Source organism: Saccopteryx leptura, chromosome 10, assembly GCF_036850995.1.
Source record: "Saccopteryx leptura isolate mSacLep1 chromosome 10, mSacLep1_pri_phased_curated, whole genome shotgun sequence".
Taxonomy (NCBI): Eukaryota; Metazoa; Chordata; class Mammalia; order Chiroptera; family Emballonuridae; genus Saccopteryx; species Saccopteryx leptura.
Window position 1 is genome coordinate 24,644,526 of NC_089512.1, and position 18,240 is coordinate 24,662,765.

The 18,240-nt window shown below is 40.2% G+C and overlaps 1 protein-coding gene across 2 annotated transcripts in view; it reads left to right on the plus strand.

Annotated features, from left to right (window-relative positions):
• NGLY1 (N-glycanase 1) overlaps positions 1-18,240 on the plus strand; it is a 54,756-nt gene that overhangs the window by 32,175 nt on the left and 4,341 nt on the right. For both annotated transcript variants that reach the window (XM_066350846.1, XM_066350847.1), the window contains exons 6-10: positions 684-805; positions 2,178-2,323; positions 4,915-5,025; positions 6,279-6,443; positions 12,439-12,624. In XM_066350846.1, the coding sequence (XP_066206943.1) occupies positions 684-805; positions 2,178-2,323; positions 4,915-5,025; positions 6,279-6,443; positions 12,439-12,624 (730 nt within the window). The remainder of the gene's footprint in view (positions 1-683; positions 806-2,177; positions 2,324-4,914; positions 5,026-6,278; positions 6,444-12,438; positions 12,625-18,240) is intronic.

Genomic DNA, 18,240 nt, shown 5'->3' on the forward strand with positions numbered 1-18,240 from the left:
TTTTAAAATTGGAGACATAGCAAACATCTTTTAAAAAACAACTTCCAAATTAACGAGCACCTTGTAAGTAGTTGAAAAGAATAAAATTTCAATTAAAATGATCATTAGAGACAAAAATAGTTTTTTAAAGAAAATTGAATACAACTAAGCTCTAAGAGCTTTACTGAGTAGTCTGTTAAAGTTGTTTACCTTTTAAATACAATGAGCTCATTATACTAATTGTTCGGGTAATAATACTAATGCTCAAAGCAGATTTCCTGGAGAATCTCTGCCTGTGCAAATCCTGTCTGTCCTTCAAGGCTGGTTCCAATTCAGCTGTCCTCTCCTCCCCAGCCACTGTCCTGCAGACACTAACCCCACCTGGTGTGGGTCTGTGTCACGTTCCTCTGTGTGTGCAAGTCAGTGTGTTCATTCCTTCTCCCTCTTACGACTGAAAACTCCTTGAAGGCTGTTCCACTGTATGTCATTTTTTACCAAAGATTCTAGCATACTGCCTCATATATTCTAGGCTCTTTTTTTTCTGAGAATATCATAGGCTCTTTAATCATTATAAATATGCAATTAGAAATATTACTAATAGTACTAATTAGAAATATTACTAATTTGGCACCAATGTAATATAAAAATCTTAAAAATTATTTTTGATAACGAATCAAAGCTTTTTTGTTGTTATTTAAAACCAGGTATAATGACCCTGAGAAACTTTTGGAAACGAGGTGTGGACGGTGTGGCGAGTGGGCCAATTGTTTTACACTGTGCTGCCGAGCCTTAGGGTTTGAAGCTCGCTATGTTTGGGATTACACAGGTACAGAACTGGGGTGTGCAGAGAGTAGTAGGGCTTTGCACACTTACAGATTGGGGTTCAAAGTCTGGCTCATTTTCTGTCACTATTTGGCCTTGTCGATCTGAGCCTTTTGTAAAATAATAATAATAATACCAACCTCATGGGTTCTTTGTGGAGAAACAAGATTTTAGTGCACCTGGCATATTGCCTAGTACTTTGCACTGTAAACATTTTTTTATTAATAATTTACCGTGACATTTCTAGTAATGGTGTTTCTTTGTGGATAAGAACATGTGTAATAATGTGCTGTAGAAATCTTCACTCTTGTAGGGATTAGCATAAAAGATTTAGTAATCTTAAATTTTAATATACCAAAAAATAATAATAAAAGCCATGTGACATTTATATTATTCTTATTTAGAAATGTACTCACGGATTGTCTACGTGCTAAAAGTTGTTTTTCTTGTTCTTAGTGTTTCACTAGTGTTTTGTTGGGTTTTTTTTAAGTAATGAAACAAAACCTTCAGTCGATAGTTACTTAAGTTCTCTTACAATCAAATATAGAACACCAGTAACCAGAGGTCCCCTGGTAGACCTCTTTCTGGTTCTGGGTTTTAAAGGTTGAGAGAGATTTCGTTTTCAGAAGTATTTGCTTCTTCACATTATCAAACTGATTCCTATGTTTTTGATGCTATTGTTCAATAAGTTCAATGTTTTTGTTTGTTTGTTTGTTTTTGTTTTTTGTATTTTTCTGAAGCTGGAAACAGGGAGAGACAGTCAGACAGACTCCCGCATGCGCCCGACCAGGATCCACCCGGCACGCCCACCAGGGGCGATGCTCTGCCCCTCCGGGGCGTCGCTCTGCCGCGACCAGAGCCACTCTAGCACCTGGGGCAGAGGCCAAGGATCCATCCCCAGCGCCCGGGCCATCTTTGCTCCAATGGAGCCTTGGCTGCGGGAGGGGAAGAGAGAGACAGAGAGGAAGGAGGGGGGGTGGAGAAGCAAATGGGCGCTTCTCCTATGTGCCCTGGCCGGGAATTGAACCTGGGTCCCCCGCACGCCAGGCCGACGCTCTACCGCTGAGCCAACCGGCCAGGGCCAGTTCAATGTTTTTTAAGTTATAGTTCACATTTTTTATGAAGCCCACAGCTGACAACGTTAAAGGACCTATTCCATATTTTTAAAGATTCTGAAGAGACAGAGAACAGTCTTCTCTAGTCTTGTGTGCCACAAAATGTTCAGTCTTATTAACTAAAATTTAGATTATTACAAATAAGTTCATTGTGGTTCTTGTCTTAGGAGTTTGTATATAGTTATTGGGGGTCATTCTGGTTTTATAAACATAACATTTTTTTGTTTTCTCCCGTTGCTTTCTTGGCTCTCCCCTGAGCAGACCATGTCTGGACGGAAGTCTACTCTCCTTCCCAGCAGCGGTGGCTGCACTGTGACGCCTGTGAAGACGTCTGTGACCAGCCACTCCTCTATGAAGTGGGGTGGGGCAAGAAACTTTCCTATGTCCTAGCATTTTCTAAAGATGAGGTAGGAAATAAGAGAAAAAATTTTGTTCTCTAAGAATAAAATAAACCTTTTTGATAGCTGTTGAAAGTGTAATTGTGCCTGACCAGGCAGTGGTGCAGTGGATAGAGTGTTGGACTGAGACGCAGAGGACCCACGTTCAAGACCCCGAGGTCGCCAGCTTGAGCGCGGGCTCATCTGGCTTGAAAAAAAAAAGAAAGCTCACCAGCTTGGACCCAAGGTTGCTGGCTCGAGCAAGGGGTCACTCGGTCTGCTGAAAGCCCACGGTCAAGGCGCATATGAGAGCAATTAATGAACAACTAAGGTGTCGCAACGGCAACAAAAAACTGATGATTGATGCTTCTCATCTCTCTCCATTCCCGTCTATCTGTCCCTGTCTATCCCTCTCTCTGACTCTTTCTCTGTCCCTGTAAAAAAATTTAAAAAAAGAAAGTGTAATTGACATATAAAGAGTGGCGTGTATTTAAAGTGTACAATTCAATAAATTTTGTCATTTATGTACACCTATGAAACTACCTTTACAAAATGAAGGTAGTGAACATATCCCCGGGCCCTGGAAGTTGCCATATGTCCTTCTGTTATTCTTGCTGCTTGTCCCTGTCCAGGCAACCACAGATCTGCTCTCTCACTTGAGATTAATCTGCATTTCTAAAGTTTTATGTAGTCAGAATCATATAATGTACATATGGCATACTTATGACTGTAGACTTAACTATAGTTGGACTTAAATTTTGCAACTTGACGATGGCACTAAAGCAATACACAGTCAGGAGAAACTGTACTTGGAATTTTGAATTTTCATCTTTTTCTAGGCCAGTGATATGTAGTATCTTCTCATGGTTCTAGGCAGCGTCAGCGACCTGCGGCTCCAGTAACCTATTCAGCCACAGGGGAAATTGCCAATATTCTACAGTGTTTTGGTATTAAGTACATTTTCAACTTAGAATACTTCCGACTTATGATGGATTTATTGGGCTGTAACCCCATCACAAGTCAAGGAGCATGTGTATCCTCTTTTTGGTGGGGAAGGGATGTGATAGTCTGGTTTCTTTTACTCAGTGTAATTATTTTGTTTTCATGTATCAACAGTGGTTTCTTTTTATTGCTGAGTAATATTCCATTGTATGGATGTACCATGGTTTGTTTATGCATTCACCTGCTGATGTACATTTGGTTGCTTTCCAGTTTTTCATTATTTCAAATAAAGCTGTTATATACATTCAGCACAGTTTTTATACGGGGCATACAATATTTTTCTCTTTGGTACATTCCTAGAAGTGGAATGGCTGGACCACATGGTAGGTGTATGTTTAACTTTTTAAGGAACTGCTATACTGTTTTCCAAAGTGACTGTACTGTTTATATTCTCACCGGCAGTATGTGAGAGTTTGCACTTTCTCCGTGTCTTTGATAACTGACATTTAGTCTGGTCTCATTCTTTATTTCTAGCCCTTTTGTGCTATCTCACTGTGGTTTTCATTTGCATTTCTTGAATGAAAAATAATACCGAGCATCTTTTTATGTGCTTCTCTGCCATCCATGTGTCCTCCTTGCCCATCTTTTTTTTAAATGGTTATTTTTTAATTGATGAGTTTTGAGAGTTCCTTATATATATATTCTGAATGCAAGTCCTTTATTAGATAAATGCTTTGCAAAAAAATTTCTCCTTATCTGTGGCTTATCTTTTCATTCTCTGAATAACCTTGAAGAAAAGAAATTGATGAAGTTCAGTTTATCAATATGTTCTTTTATGAGTAATGCTCTTTGATAATGTATCTAAGAAATGTTTGCCTAACCCAAAACACAATGACTTTCTCTCTTCTTTTTTTCTGGTGACAGAGACAGAGAGAGAGAGAGAGAGCAGATAGGGACAGGCAGACAGGAAGGGAGAGAGATAAAGAAGCATCAACTCATAGTTGTGTCACTTTAGTGGTTCATTGGTTGCTTTCAAATATGTACGTTGATTGGGGGGGCTCCAGCTGACCCCTTTATCAAGCCAGTGACCTTTGTCCTCAAGCCAGTGGCCATAGGGTTGTGTCTGTGATCCCATGCTCAAGCCAGCGACCCCGTACTCAAGCTGGTGAGCCCCCACTCAACCCAGATGAATCCTCACTCAAACCGGCAACCTCGGGGTTTCGAACCTGGTCCTCTGCATCCTTGTCTGATGCTCTATCCACTGCTCCACTGCCTGGTTGGGCTCCTTTGTTTTCTTTTAGTTTTATACTTTTAATTTTACACTTGGGTCTGTGATCTATTTTGAGTTAATTTTGTATATAGTCCAAGCTGTAGATTGAAATTCATTGTTTTGCATATGGATAATGAATTGTTCTAGCCCCTTTTGTTGCTATTTGTTAAATTTTGTGAGATAAGTTTTACAAAGCTTAGTAGACTGAAAACTTCATCTTATCCCAGTCTTTCTTGAAAGTGTGGCTGTCAGAAAATGAATAAAAAACATATTTTATGTTTTTACCCTGTGGGTTTTTAAACTTTAAACAAAGATTAATATTTAAAAATTTATCTTTAAGAATTACATTCAAGGTAGTTAAGGTTGATGGGTTGTAATCTTGTTAAATATTTGTATTCTGTAATTTGAGGTGGTTGATGTCACTTGGCGATATTCTTGTAAACATGAAGAGGTAATTTCTAGAAGAACTCTGATTAAAGAAGAATTACTTCGAGAAACTATTAATGGACTTAATAAGCAGGTAGGTGATGGGCATTTGTCATTTTTGAGAGGACATTTGGAACTTTTTATATAAAGAGCTGGTTCATAACTCATTTAAATTTAAAAGTTTTAGCCTTTTTTTGCAAGCAAAAATATTTTAATATGTTAAATGTCTTTTTGTTAATTGAAAATTTTGATGACCTATTTTAAATATTGTACTTTTTACATTAAATTGTCAGGTCTCTTAAAGTCCAGTGAAACAGTATTTCAGTATATACAATACTTGACAAAAAGTATGTTTTCTTTGTCCAAGTTATTGTGTCTTAAATATAATTACACACAAACACAGTCACACTTGTTCAAGTATGGAAATTTCTGAAACAAGGCAAAGGAGATTGTTAATAATGATTACTTCCAAGAACACCTAGGAGCACAGGAGGGAAGATTCAGATTTTATTTTATGCCCCTTTAGTAATACTGAAATTTTATTTTACTGTATACTTTTATGGTTTCTTTTTATAATTTAAAAATCAAACAACTAGTTTTGCTGTTGGAAGGCAATTAGAATAGGGGTGGGTCACCTTCACGTGGTCAGTGAATTTGGAATTCTTATGTGTAGCCCTTCAGTGATCCTCAGCTGAAAGCCTGGAGTATTTACTAGAGCCCCTGACCTTTGAAGGCTCTGAACTCCAGCTCGTTACTGGCCAGCACTTTGTTCCTGCTAAAAATGCAGCTTTGTTTCTCCGTGATTTCGCCTGCATTTTGTGCTTGCTGTCTCAGGCGCTCCTCGTTGCCGTTAGTAATTAGCGAAGCCCTGGCAGGGAGAGAGGCGTGGAATTGGTTCACCTTGGTTTGTTTTCTTCTTGAGATCTTCTTCAGTTCTGTTTACATTGGAGGTTTTCTGTTGCATTCAAAGAGGGGTTTGTACTTGTATGTCTATGTGTATGTTTTCTACTCTTCTCGGTTTTCTCAGCAGGACAGTTGGTCTGACACAAGCTAGTTTATTGTGGCCAAAAACATAGTTTGATACCATCATTTTAAATCTAGAACAGTAAAGGTCATGGAGAGTTGGATATATGTATAAAATGATCTTTTTTACATAAGTTTTATAAAATTATTTTGAACTTTCTAGTTTTCATTTTATTTTCCAAATGATCATACATAAGAAATTAAAGTTTGTTACTTCTTTCAAGATTGCCTTAAGATACAAATATTTTCAGTACGTTCTTACATAGAGATGGATCTCTACATTTTCCTAACCCTAATGACTTCTTTTTAAAACATGAATTGCAGAGGCAAATATCTTTGTCCGAAAACAGAAGAAAAGAACTTCTCCAGAGGATCATTGTGGAGCTTGTTGAATTCATATCTCCCAAGACCCCGAAACCTGGAGAACTTGGTGGGAGAATATCTGGGTCAGTGGCTTGGAGAGTAGCCCGAGGTGAAATGGGTCTAGAGGTACTGAATTTGTTATAGCATGATAATCTCACTTTCCTGCTTCCTATACTGTGCTTTTAATTTAGTGAAGAAAATGCATTGGCCATTAATTTTTCAGCTTAATAACTAAAAAATGTAAACATTTGAAGAGAATCATTGACTGGCATAGTCTAATCACATACAAGAATTATTAGTCTCGCCTGACCAGGCAGTGACGCAGTGGATAGAGCGTGGGACTGGGATGTGGAGGACCCAGGTTCAAGACCCCAAGGTCATCAGCTTGAGCGCGGGCTCATCTGGCTTGAGAGAGGCTCACCAGCTTGAGCCCAAGGTCGCTGGCTTGAGCACAGGGTCACTCGGTCTGCTGCAGCCCCCCAGTCAACGCACATATGAGAAAGCAGTCAATGAACAACTAAGGTGCCGCAATGAAGAATTGATGTTTCTCATCTCCCTTCCTGTCTGTCTGTCCCTATCTGTTTCTCTCTCTGTCTCTCTCTCTGTCTCTGCCTCCATCACACACACAAAAAAAGATATTAGTCTCATCACGTATTTGAGTTAGCAAAGCATTTTAAAACAGGATTTTAAAATTTACCTTATGTAAGTTTTGAGTGTAATGTAACTTTTACTGAACTATTTACAGAAATGCACAAATTATAAGTATACAGCTGAGCAAGTTTTCACAAAGTGAGACCCATGTAACCCATGTAACCAGAATAAAAAATAGAGTATCAGAAGCTCAGAAACAACCATGAGTTTCCTATTAGTCACTGCCTTCTACCCTAAGAGTAACCCTTATCATGGTTTCTAATTAGTTTTGCCTATTAATTGTGCTCTAGGTGAATAATCGTGTATATACTTAGCCTTTTGTGGATAATTTCTTTCAACAATTGTTAATTCATACTTGTTGCTACATGTTTATGGTATGTTTACTCTGCTGTATAATATTGCCTTTTATGAATATGTGTGTGTGTGTGTGTGTGTGTGTATACACATATAATTTATCCATGCAACTGTTGATTTTTTTAGGTTGTTTCTAGGTGTTAGCTATTAAAAATTGTGCTGCTGTTAACATTCACATACATGTTTTCAGTGAATATATTTACACATTTTAGTTGGGGATATGCAGGGCATACACATATTTTCTAGTGTGTCAACTTTAAAATCCCTAAGGGCAAGGGACAGTCTATTGTACTTTCTTAACGTCTTATTACAGAGGTTTTCAGCTAGGCTCTAACTGTAGGCATTATATTTCCATTGTTCATTATTTAATTTGGGGAGATTGAAAGGTATCTTAAAATAAGTTTGATGACAGGCCCTGGCTGGTTGGCTCAGTGGTAGAGCATCGGTCCTGCATGTGGATGTCTCTGGTTTGATTCCCAGTCGGGGCACACAGGAGAAGTGCCCATCTGCTCCACCCCTCCCCCTGTCACCTCTCTCTCTCATGCTCTCTCTCTCTCTCTCTCTCTCTCTCTCTCTCTCTCTCTCGCTCCCTCTTTTCTCTCCTCCTGCAGCCATGGCTCAATGAGAGTGAGTTGGCCCCGGGCACTGAGGATGGCTCCATGGCCTCCTCCTCAGGCACTAAAAAATGGCTCCAGTTGCAACAGAGCAAGAGCCCCAGATGGGTGGAGCATCGCCCCCTAGTGGGTTTGCCAGGTGGATCCTGGTCAGGAGGCATGTAAGAATCTGTCTCTGTGTCCCCTCCTCGCACTGAATTTTAAAAAATAAAGATAAAAATAGTTTGATGACATAATAGTAATCACACCAGCAGAAATAATTTCTACCCAATACCAGATATATGCAAGAATATAACAAGAAATAATCACTTTCATCAGCTGAATTACCCAGATTCTATTATTTTCCCACTATAAAATTTTCATATATAAAAAAGGTAAAACAGGACTCTTTTTAAACGCATTAAAATCTAATTTTGAAAGACTTACACAAGCACCATAAATGTAAAGAACAGGTATTCAGCTTTATTATCACCAAAATGCAAATTAAAAGCACAATGTATTAATACTACATATCACTAGAACTGCTAACATGAAAAAGAGAGAATGCCAGCTATACTGCTCGCAAAAATTAGGGGATCTTTCAAAATGAGTATGAAGCAATAAAATACCCCCTAATGTTTGTGACCAGTATATTTTATATGAAGGTTTAAGATGATATGCAATGAAAAATGCTTGAAAGAAAAATAACCTATCACAGTATCAATATTGACAGTTCAAAACAAATTAAATTTTTATATCTACTTTTTCTAAATTTGCCATTGTTGCAACTCTGTTCTCCAGTAAAGAAATATGTTCAAAAGGGGTAAATAATCCCCAGTAACTTTATTTGCTTTTTAATTTATCCCTGCATCTTTAGCTGACAGTTGGACGTATTGGTTCAGGCATAGAATTGTAAGATCTAAATTCAACAAATAATTCAAATCACTGCTGACGCAGGGCAAGTTACAAGTATAAATCTAAATGAAGCCAATTTAAAAGAGCTAATTTAATTCACAGCTGTGTTCAATTTAAAACATTGATATTATTTAGGTCTTCATTTCTTTTTCTCTTTATGGATGGGTGTGCTTCCTCTTGTATGGCATATAAGTTGATTAAAATTTAAAAATATGAATTGGGTCAGAGGCTCAGATTATTTCCCCTTTTGGATTTATTTTTTAATTTCTCAATTACTGAAGACTGTATTAGGGCCATGGATTTAAAATACCATTCTCCTCTTTAGAAATGTTTACTTTGAAGTTCAGTTGAGAAATGTAAGTCCTAAATAATTATGGAACTAGACCTTGAAATAAGTTGGAAAAAGAAGAAAACTCTGATGATATTTCCAGAAAGAATGGTTTTATCTTAATCTTAGATTTAAAAGATTTTATGTAATATTAATGTCATTCTTACTCCAGATTGTTCAGTTGCATACATGGTATTTTTCATATAACATATATTTAGTAACATATATTTTTCTTTTCCCTTTAACAATTAGTTATCCTTTGTAAAACATGTAGTAGATAATGCTACTCTTTTTTTTTTTTTCATTTTTCCGAAGCTGGAAACGGGGAGGCAGTCAGACAGACTCCCACATGCGCCCAACCAGGATCCACCCGGCATGCCCACCAGGGGGCGATGCTCTGCCCCTCTGGGTCGTCGCTGTGTTGCATCCAGAGCCACTCTAGCGCCTGAGGCAGAGGCCACAGAGCCATCCCCAGCACCCGGGCCATCTTTGCTCCAATGGAGCCTCAGCTGCGGGAGGGGAAGAGAGAGACAGAGAGGAAGGAGAGGGGGAGGGGTGGAGAAGCAGATGGGCGCTTCTCCTGTGTGCCCTGGCCGGGAATCGAACCCGGGACTCCTGCACGCCAGGCCAGCGCTCTACCACTGAGCCAACCGGCCAGGGCCGTTAATGCTACTTTAATTAATTTATTTGAGAATGGGCGAGAGGCCAGGGTCAGGACTGGGGCAGACAGGGACAGACAGGAAGGGAGAGAGATGAGAAGCATCAGTTCTTTCTTGTGGCATCTTAATTGTTCCTTGATAGCTTTTTCATATGTGCTTTGGCCATGGCAGGGGGGGCACCAGCAGAGCCAGTGACCCCTTGCTCAAGCCAGTGACCTTTGGACTCAAGCCAGTGACTAGAGGGTCATGTCTAGGATCTCACGCTCGAACTAACAAGCCCATGCTCAAGCCAGCAACATTGGGGTTTCAAACCTGGGTCCTCTGCGTCCCAGGCCAACTCTGTATCCACTGCACCACTGCCTGGTTAGGCGGATAATGCCACTTTAAATTTTATTTCATCTTGGCTTTGTCCACTCTGAAATATCTTTGTTGGTACATGCTTGTTTTGAAGTGTAAGTACACTAACTTATAATACCAGTTTCTAAAAATAATAAACTGCTTCTATTTTACTTTTATGGCAGTAATATTCACAGGTTCTACTAGGGAATTATTTTCTTATTTATACATATAACATTATTTTGCAATTCTGACAGTGATTTGGTGTATTCATAATATGTGTGGACATAATACAGTGATTATGTGTACACATAATACAGTGATATATATATACACACACATACATACATATAATTATTTTTTCTTTCTGTCTCTAAGATATATATTCTTACCTGACCTGTGGTGGCGCAGTGGATAAAGCATCAACCTGGAAATGCTGAGGTCGCCGGTTCGAAACCCTGGGCTTGCCTGGTCAAGGCACATATGGGAGTTGATGCTTCCAGCTCCTCCCCCCTTCTCTCTCTCTCTGTCTCTTTCTCTATCCCTCTCTGTCTCTCTCTCTCTCCTCTAAAAATGAATAAATAAAATTAAATTAGCCTGACCTGTGGTGGCGCAGTGTATAAAGTGTCGACCTGGAAATGCTGAGGTCGCCGGTTCGAAACCCTGGGCTTGCCTGGTCAAGGCACATATGGGAGTTGATGCTTCCAGCTCCTCTCCCCTGTCTCTCTCTCCCTCTCTCTCTCTCCCTCTCTCTCTCCTCTCTAAAATGAATAAATAAAATTAAATTAAAAATTAAATAAAAAAATATATATATATTCTTACTGATTTTTGTACATTTGTAGTTTTTATATACTGCATAATACGTAGTACCCAGTGTTTAACAACAAAAGCATTGCCTACTATCCTGACTGATTAGTAAACACTGTAGCAAAACATGCACACAGACTAAAGTAGTGGCTCTGCAGAGGCGAATGAATGATTTGGCCTTCCAAGAGACATGGGCAGTTTCTAGACATATTTGGTGGTTGCACTTGGGCGGAGGGATGCCACTGGCATCAAGTGGGCAGAGGTCTGGGGTGCTGCTAACCAACCTGCAAGGACAGGTTAGCCCCTGACCCCCGGGAAAGAATGATCTGGTCCAGAATGCTGCTATGCCCATGTCTAAGGGAGAGGGACCATTGTGTCAGTGACACGTAAAGACCTTAGAAATATAGCATCTTTCTCAAACTTGAGATTTACTCCGTGAGTTTAGGGTTTCTGAGGGCTGTTCTGTATTAAAACAACCACGGATTATTTGAGGCTAGAGTATACAGTTTGCCTGGAATTTTAAAGTAAAACATGAGCTTTTGTAGTAATTGCACACATGCAGATGATTGTTTCAAGCTCCCAGGCACTCTGCTACCTTAGGGGATCAGGAAGGGACACTCTGAGGAAATGTCTAGCTTGAGGCTCGAAAGATGGGAGAGAATGAAATATGTGAAAAGTGGGAAGAACAGCATTTCAGACAGCAGAGACGTGTCAAGGCCCTGAGGCAGAAGCAAGCCGGGCCTTTTTGAAGAACTAAATGAAAAGTACTATGGTGGGATCAGAGACAAAAGGGAAGAGGAACACGAGATCTGGTTGGAGAAGCAGGCAAGCACAGGCAATGGAGGGCCCTGTCGGTGCTGGTAAAGGGTTAGTGCTGAAGTACTATGGTGGGATCAGAGACACAAGGGAAGAGGAACACGAGATCTGGTTGGAGAAGCAGGCAAGCACAGGTGATGGAGGGCCCTGTCGGTGCTGGTAAAGGGTTAGTGTTGAAGTGCAGTGGAAGTCAGCGCAGTGAGGTAAGCAAGGAAATGGCATATCACAATTGACTTTTTATAAAAATCACTTTCATTACTATGTGGAGCATGGACAGAAGGGGTAAAACCTGAAAGCTGGGAGTCAGTTTTAGGAGATAGTGATAATAGAAGACGGTAATGATGGAAATGAAGAAAAATAAATGAATTTAGGTGAGCACAGAATCATAAAAATATAAGTCAGAGCTATTATTTAGAGATCTTTTCTGTCTTGTAGTAGTTGATGCTCTATCAACATTATATTCATTATGTTTAATCTATAAAATATTTTCTGAATTGTTCAGTGGCACTAATTTTTCATTCAAGTTGAAACCATTATACATAGCAGTCTCTCTCTTCTTCTCTTCCCCCCTACCCGCTCCCCTCCCTCTTCCCAGATTTATAGATACATATATCTTTCATTACCTTGGGAAACTAATTCTGCTTTTTTTTTTTTTTTTTCAGAAAAAAGAAACCGTGTTCATCCCTTCTGAAAATGAGAAGATTTCTAAACAGCTTCACCTTTGTTATAATATTGTGAAAGATCATTATGTTCGAGTTTCAAATAATAATGAGACCATTTCTGGATGGGAAAACGGTGTGTGGAAAATGGAATCCATATTCAGAAAAGTTGAAACAGACTGGAACATGGTAACTTAATGCATGAAACTGTTTAAAACCTTTGGCATTGTTTAAACAGATACAGATTGGCTTCATTTTTCAGTTATGCATAATGTGAAAACAGATATGTCAAAATTGCTTTTAGTATTCCTTAAAACCTGTAAAAGAAAATTCTGTTCCCAGCACTTAAGAGACAGTAGGAAATTTGTGCGTTTATAACAAGTATCTTTATTTTTTCATCAAAGAGGCTGAACTTAATGCCCTTGTGGGAAAGTATGATTAAGTATATGACCAATGCATGTGACTAATTTTTGCATAAATATATAAAGTTATTGTTATTTTTCTCACAGATATGTATTGATTGCCTAATACAGGCAAAGAGCTAACCATTTCACAAACTTTCATTTCATAATGTGGATAGATAAGCAGTAATATTAGTTATTTCTACTCTGTCTTAAAGAATAAAGGAATGGGTTACTAGAACTATAGTAGTTTTTCATGCCACCTTGCATATTGTTGTCACATGTTATCTGTAACAAGTAAGAGGCCTTGCTTTTAATCTGCCCTACCCTGTAGACAAAGCGTCAAAAATAAACTCAAAGCTATTCAGGTGACCTCAGTAGATCTAACCATTTTACTGACAGGTTTTCATAGGAGTTAGTGAACTCATAGGGTGCTTTTAAAGTTAACTTGCCAAATGTTTGAATGGGAAGGGAGTTGTTCACTTGTAAGACATTGGATAGAGTAAAGAGTGAGTCACAGATTAACAGCTGCGGGTGTTATGAGCATCTACTGTGTGTGTGCTTATCACTGTACTAGGCAGTAATTAATCAGAGTACAGAAGACATACAGAGATGAAGTTCCTGCTCCCCCCTAATCATAAATTTTTGTTGTAAAACTTATTTTGGTGATCTTTTTGTATTAAACCAAGAGTAACTTACAGCATTATTAAAATTATAGATTTAGGAATTTTCTTTTTTAAAGAAGGGCATAAAAAATAAAACTAGATAAAATTTAAATTTTTAATCTGTATTTAATTGATTATATAGTTGATAGGAGGTGCTGAACTTCTTCTAGAAGACTATCCTTAGCCTAAACGTTTTTGTGAACAAAAATAGATGTTTTTTTACCCAAGGACTAAACAGGTCTAGCATGCCATTTTCCCTAACAGCACTGTCAATGAGAAAGGAATGGTAGAAGTTGTGCTGCGTTGCAGAGAACAGGACGTGCAGGGAAGTGGGTCTGCCGTCTGGCCTAGTTCTCCTTTGTGTTATTCACTCGTTGGTTCATCACAAGCATTTACTGAGTGCCTGCTGTGCTAGGCATTGCTCTCGGCTGCATGGAGAACACGATGAGGGTACACTTTCTGTTCTCACAGCCTGAGGAGAAAGCAAAGAGAAACAGCAATCGTAACCATGATGGAGAGTGCTATAACAAGGGTATCAACACATCACTATGGAAACACCGAGGCAGGGGCAATCCGCTCTGGCTCTGGGATTCTGGGCACGGCTCCACAAGGCAGGAAACTTTGGAGCTGGACGCTGAAGGATGAGTAGGTGTTCATGGCAAGGGGACAGCAGGGCAAAAGCTGGAGTACTCGGCATGTTTTGAGATTTCTAAATAGAGCTTTGTGTCCAGAGAGGGTGTGTTGTGTGAGAAAGATTTAAATAATGTAAATGAGACATAAAGGCCATTAAATGAAAAAAGGCTCCTACTGAAATAAAGTTTCTGCCTTGATATACTTTTACAAAGAGCATATTTTAGAAGTTGAATGAATTAGTTTTCAGTTACAATATTTAGTGCCAAATGATGAAAAATATTAGAATCTCTACTATATTGTAGAGACTAATAGCTCAGAAGTAATATAGTGCCATCAAAACTTGAACTTTTGGCCCTGGCCGGATGGCTCAGTGGTAGAGCGTCGGCCTGGCGTGCAGGAGTCCCAGGTTCAATTCCTGGCCAGGGTGCACAGGAGAAGTGCCCATCTGCTTCTCCACCCCTCCCCCTCTCCTTCCTCTCTGTCTCTCTCTTCCCCTCCCGCAGCCGAAGCTCCATTGGGGCAAAGATGGCCCGGGCGCTGAGGATGGCTCTGTGGCCTCTGCCTCAGGCACTAGAATGGCTCTGGATACAACAGAGCAGTGCCCCAGATGGGCAGAGCATCGCCCCCTGGTGGGCATGCCGGGTGGATCCCGGTCGGGCGCATGCGGGAGTCTGTCTGACTGCCTCCCCGTTTCCAGCTTCGGAAAAATGCAAAAACAAAACAAAACTTGCATTTTCTCCCTGAATTAGTACTTTGGGTTCTGTAGCAGCATGTCCCCAGTTAGGGAAGTGTCCAGCTCAGTGGTCAGCAAACCACGGCTCGCCAGCCACATGCGGCTCTTTGGCCCCTTGAGTGTGGGTGCAAAGGCCAGCTTAGGAGTACCCTAGTTAAGTTAATAACAATGTACCTACCTATATAGTTTAAGTTTAAAAAATTTGGCTCTCAAAAGAAATTTCAATCGTTGCACTGTTGATATTTGGCTCTGTTGACTAATGAGTTGGCCGAACACTGGTCTAGCTACACTCAATAGAAGCAGCATGGTTTTTCTATTTAATTTTTTAATTTGCACATTACAGTTGACACTCAGTGTTATATTGGTTTCGGGTGTTGTATACAGTATCGTGGTTAGACACTTGTATAGTTTACTGAGTGATCCCCCCTTTAGGTCTAGTACCCACCTAGCACCATAGACAGGATTACAGTATTAGTGACTCTATTGTTCCCTATGCCGTACTTTACAGCCCTGTGACTGTTTGTAACTGCCACCTTGTACTCAATACCTTCACCGTGACTATTTCTCAAGCCTGTTTCTCACTACGCCTTTCCTCAGTAGTCTCCAGCCTGGAATCAAGGCACAGCCCATACAGCCTGCTCTCGCATTATTAGAACAGAGTCCCACTCTCGCAGAGAAGTAGCCTCCGGGAGCGGGGGCTCACTGCACTGTCCTACTTAGCAAGTACGTTCTTCATCGATGTGTGGATTTGAAAGGAATATGAAAAGCTAAGCCAAGAAGACTAGTATACTTTTTAGGAGGCAAGTGATAACACCTTGATAAAAGGGATGTTCATCGTTTCCCAACTAGTCTCCCTGTATCTGCCCTCGTTTTTCAATGATATTCTCTCTATGTTGTCGCCATAAAAACTTTTCCAAACTTTCAGGTCTCTTCCCAGTCTGGCCTTGCCTTCTCCTCTGGCCTGTGCCATGCTGCTTCCCAGCTGCCTGCGCTGTAACTGCCCTGCCCACCTTCTGCGCTCCGCAGAACCTCCTGGGCTTTCTTTTCTGTTAGATTAACTTAGTCTTGTCCTTAGAATTTGGTTTATACCTTACTCCCTCCAGTCCCAGCTGACTGGATTCACTTCCCCCTTATTGACTTACTATACCATGTACCTCTCCTCGATGACATTTATTCAACAGATATGTGTGAAAAGAGATTATTTGTCTCTTGCTTCTAGATTGTAAACATTACCCAAGCAGAGGCCTTGTTTTTTTCTACTCACTCTTGTACTACTATCAGTAGTACATTTATCTATCAATCTATAAAAAAGTGATTAGTGAAGTTTGGTGAATGTAGAAAAGAACAATTGAGTGTATGTGGCATAAATTCTACAGAGCCCTAGGGCTCTGCAGGCCACCGTAGTAAACCCTGTCTTCACTCGAACTGTCCCTTGGATGTTCTTTGATACTTTGCATTTTAGAGCAATTTTATCATTCTCTTTGTCTCTAGAGTCATTTTAGCACTTCTTTATGTATGCAGTTATGTCAAGAATTAATTCATTTAGTCATTCAGGAAACATGCACATTGTCAAACATTGCACTTGGCACTTAGATGTATAATGTTGAATTAATTAAGAGGCAAGCCCCAGGGTGAGCATAGACTAGTGTAAGAGAAGGATGCATGGACCAACTGTTTAGTAAGGTAAATGCTAGAAGCATAGGATGCTATAAGCGAGAGGACAGAAGGAAGAGCTATTGTCCCTTCTTGAGAGAAGACCTTGTGGGCCTGGCCTGTGGCTGTGCAGTGGATAAAGCGTCAACCTGGAATGCTTAAGTCGCCGGTTCAAAACCCTGGGCTTGCCTGGTCAAGGTACATATGAGAGTTGATGCTTCCTGCTCTTCACTTCTCTCTCTCTCTCTCTCTTTCTCTCTCTCCTCTCTAAAATGAATAAATAAAGTCTTTTAAAAATTTTTTTTAAAAAAAAGAGAAGACCTTGCAGGAGTAGTATCTGAGATGGCTTTCGGAAGAGAAGGAAGAGGGGGAGTTTCTCAGTGGAAGGGCCAGATCTAGAAGGGGAGGGTGTTTGGGGGCATGAGAAATAGCATATGCAAAAGCACTGAGGAGAGAAACGCCGGGTGTGTCCTGGGAAGAGTTAGGTAGTACGAAATATGGGGCAGAATAGTGAGAAATGGGAGTAGGGAGGCGCACAGTGGTCAGGCCCCAGGAATGTGGATTCCCTGGCAGTTACGGAATAGGAATCCATGAGAGAGTTCAGGCAAGGAAAGGACATGATCCCTCTGGTGATCCAGAGGTCAGTTCCAGAGGCTGCAAATAGAAAAAGTGAGAAGCAGTGGGGACAGACAGTGAGTGATTCATGCTTGATTTTAGTGATAAAGTGGAGTAACCAGAAAGAAGATTCATGAGCAGCCCCAGTTTACCAGTATTAAATTAAGATCTCTCAAAATACAACTGCTCTGCTGGAAACCTGTAGGAATGATTGACCACAGGGCGTCTGCTGTACAGTGAACTGAATCAGAGTTAACCCTAGTAGCCTAAGCAGAAGAATAATTTCACAGGGCACCTGCTGTACAGTGAACTGAATCAGAGTTAACCCTAGTAGCCTAAGCAGAAGAATAATTTCACAGGGCGCCTGCTGTACAGTGAACTGAATCAGAGTTAACCCTAGTAGCCTAAGCAGAAGAATAATTCTTAGAGCACTCTAGAGAACACCTGCAAATAGTGCAGTAGAAACCAACCCTCCAGGAATTCACACCAGCAGGCAAACCAGCCTGGCATGTAGTAGTGCTTAGGAAATCTCAAGTGAGTATTTTCTGTAGAATGTGAACTACATAAAAAAGCTGACATGTAAATTGTTCTTGAAAATAGAGGTTATAGCTAGAATCCAAAGGCCAAGTTTCATTCGTGTACATTGTGAGTGATGTAACTTAGACTTCAAGCCACAGACACACGGGCCTTATTCCCACCCACAGGTTGTGATATTCCTACATGTCCTTACAGATGTCAGAGAGGGGTAAGGGTGGGTCACTGGGGGGTGCTGTATAGATTCGGTCTGTAGGAGAAAAACTCCATGACTTCTGTAATTTCACCACTGCTAAAGTAGGTGTAGCAGCACTCACCTCTTAGTAGTCCCATAAGTTGCAAAAATGAGCATTTAGAACCATACATGATAATGACACCTATGAATTTTAAAAGCCAAGAGGCTAAATGTTGTCTACCATAACTTCAAGAAGCTAGGTACACGTAACAGTTACAAGAGTGCTTTTCTTGGGGAGGGGGGGGTCTTAACAAAAAAATTGAATATATGAGAGCTTACAGTCTGTTCTCCTAAATAAATTAAAATTCTTGTTCTGTGGTTATGCATCTACAGGAC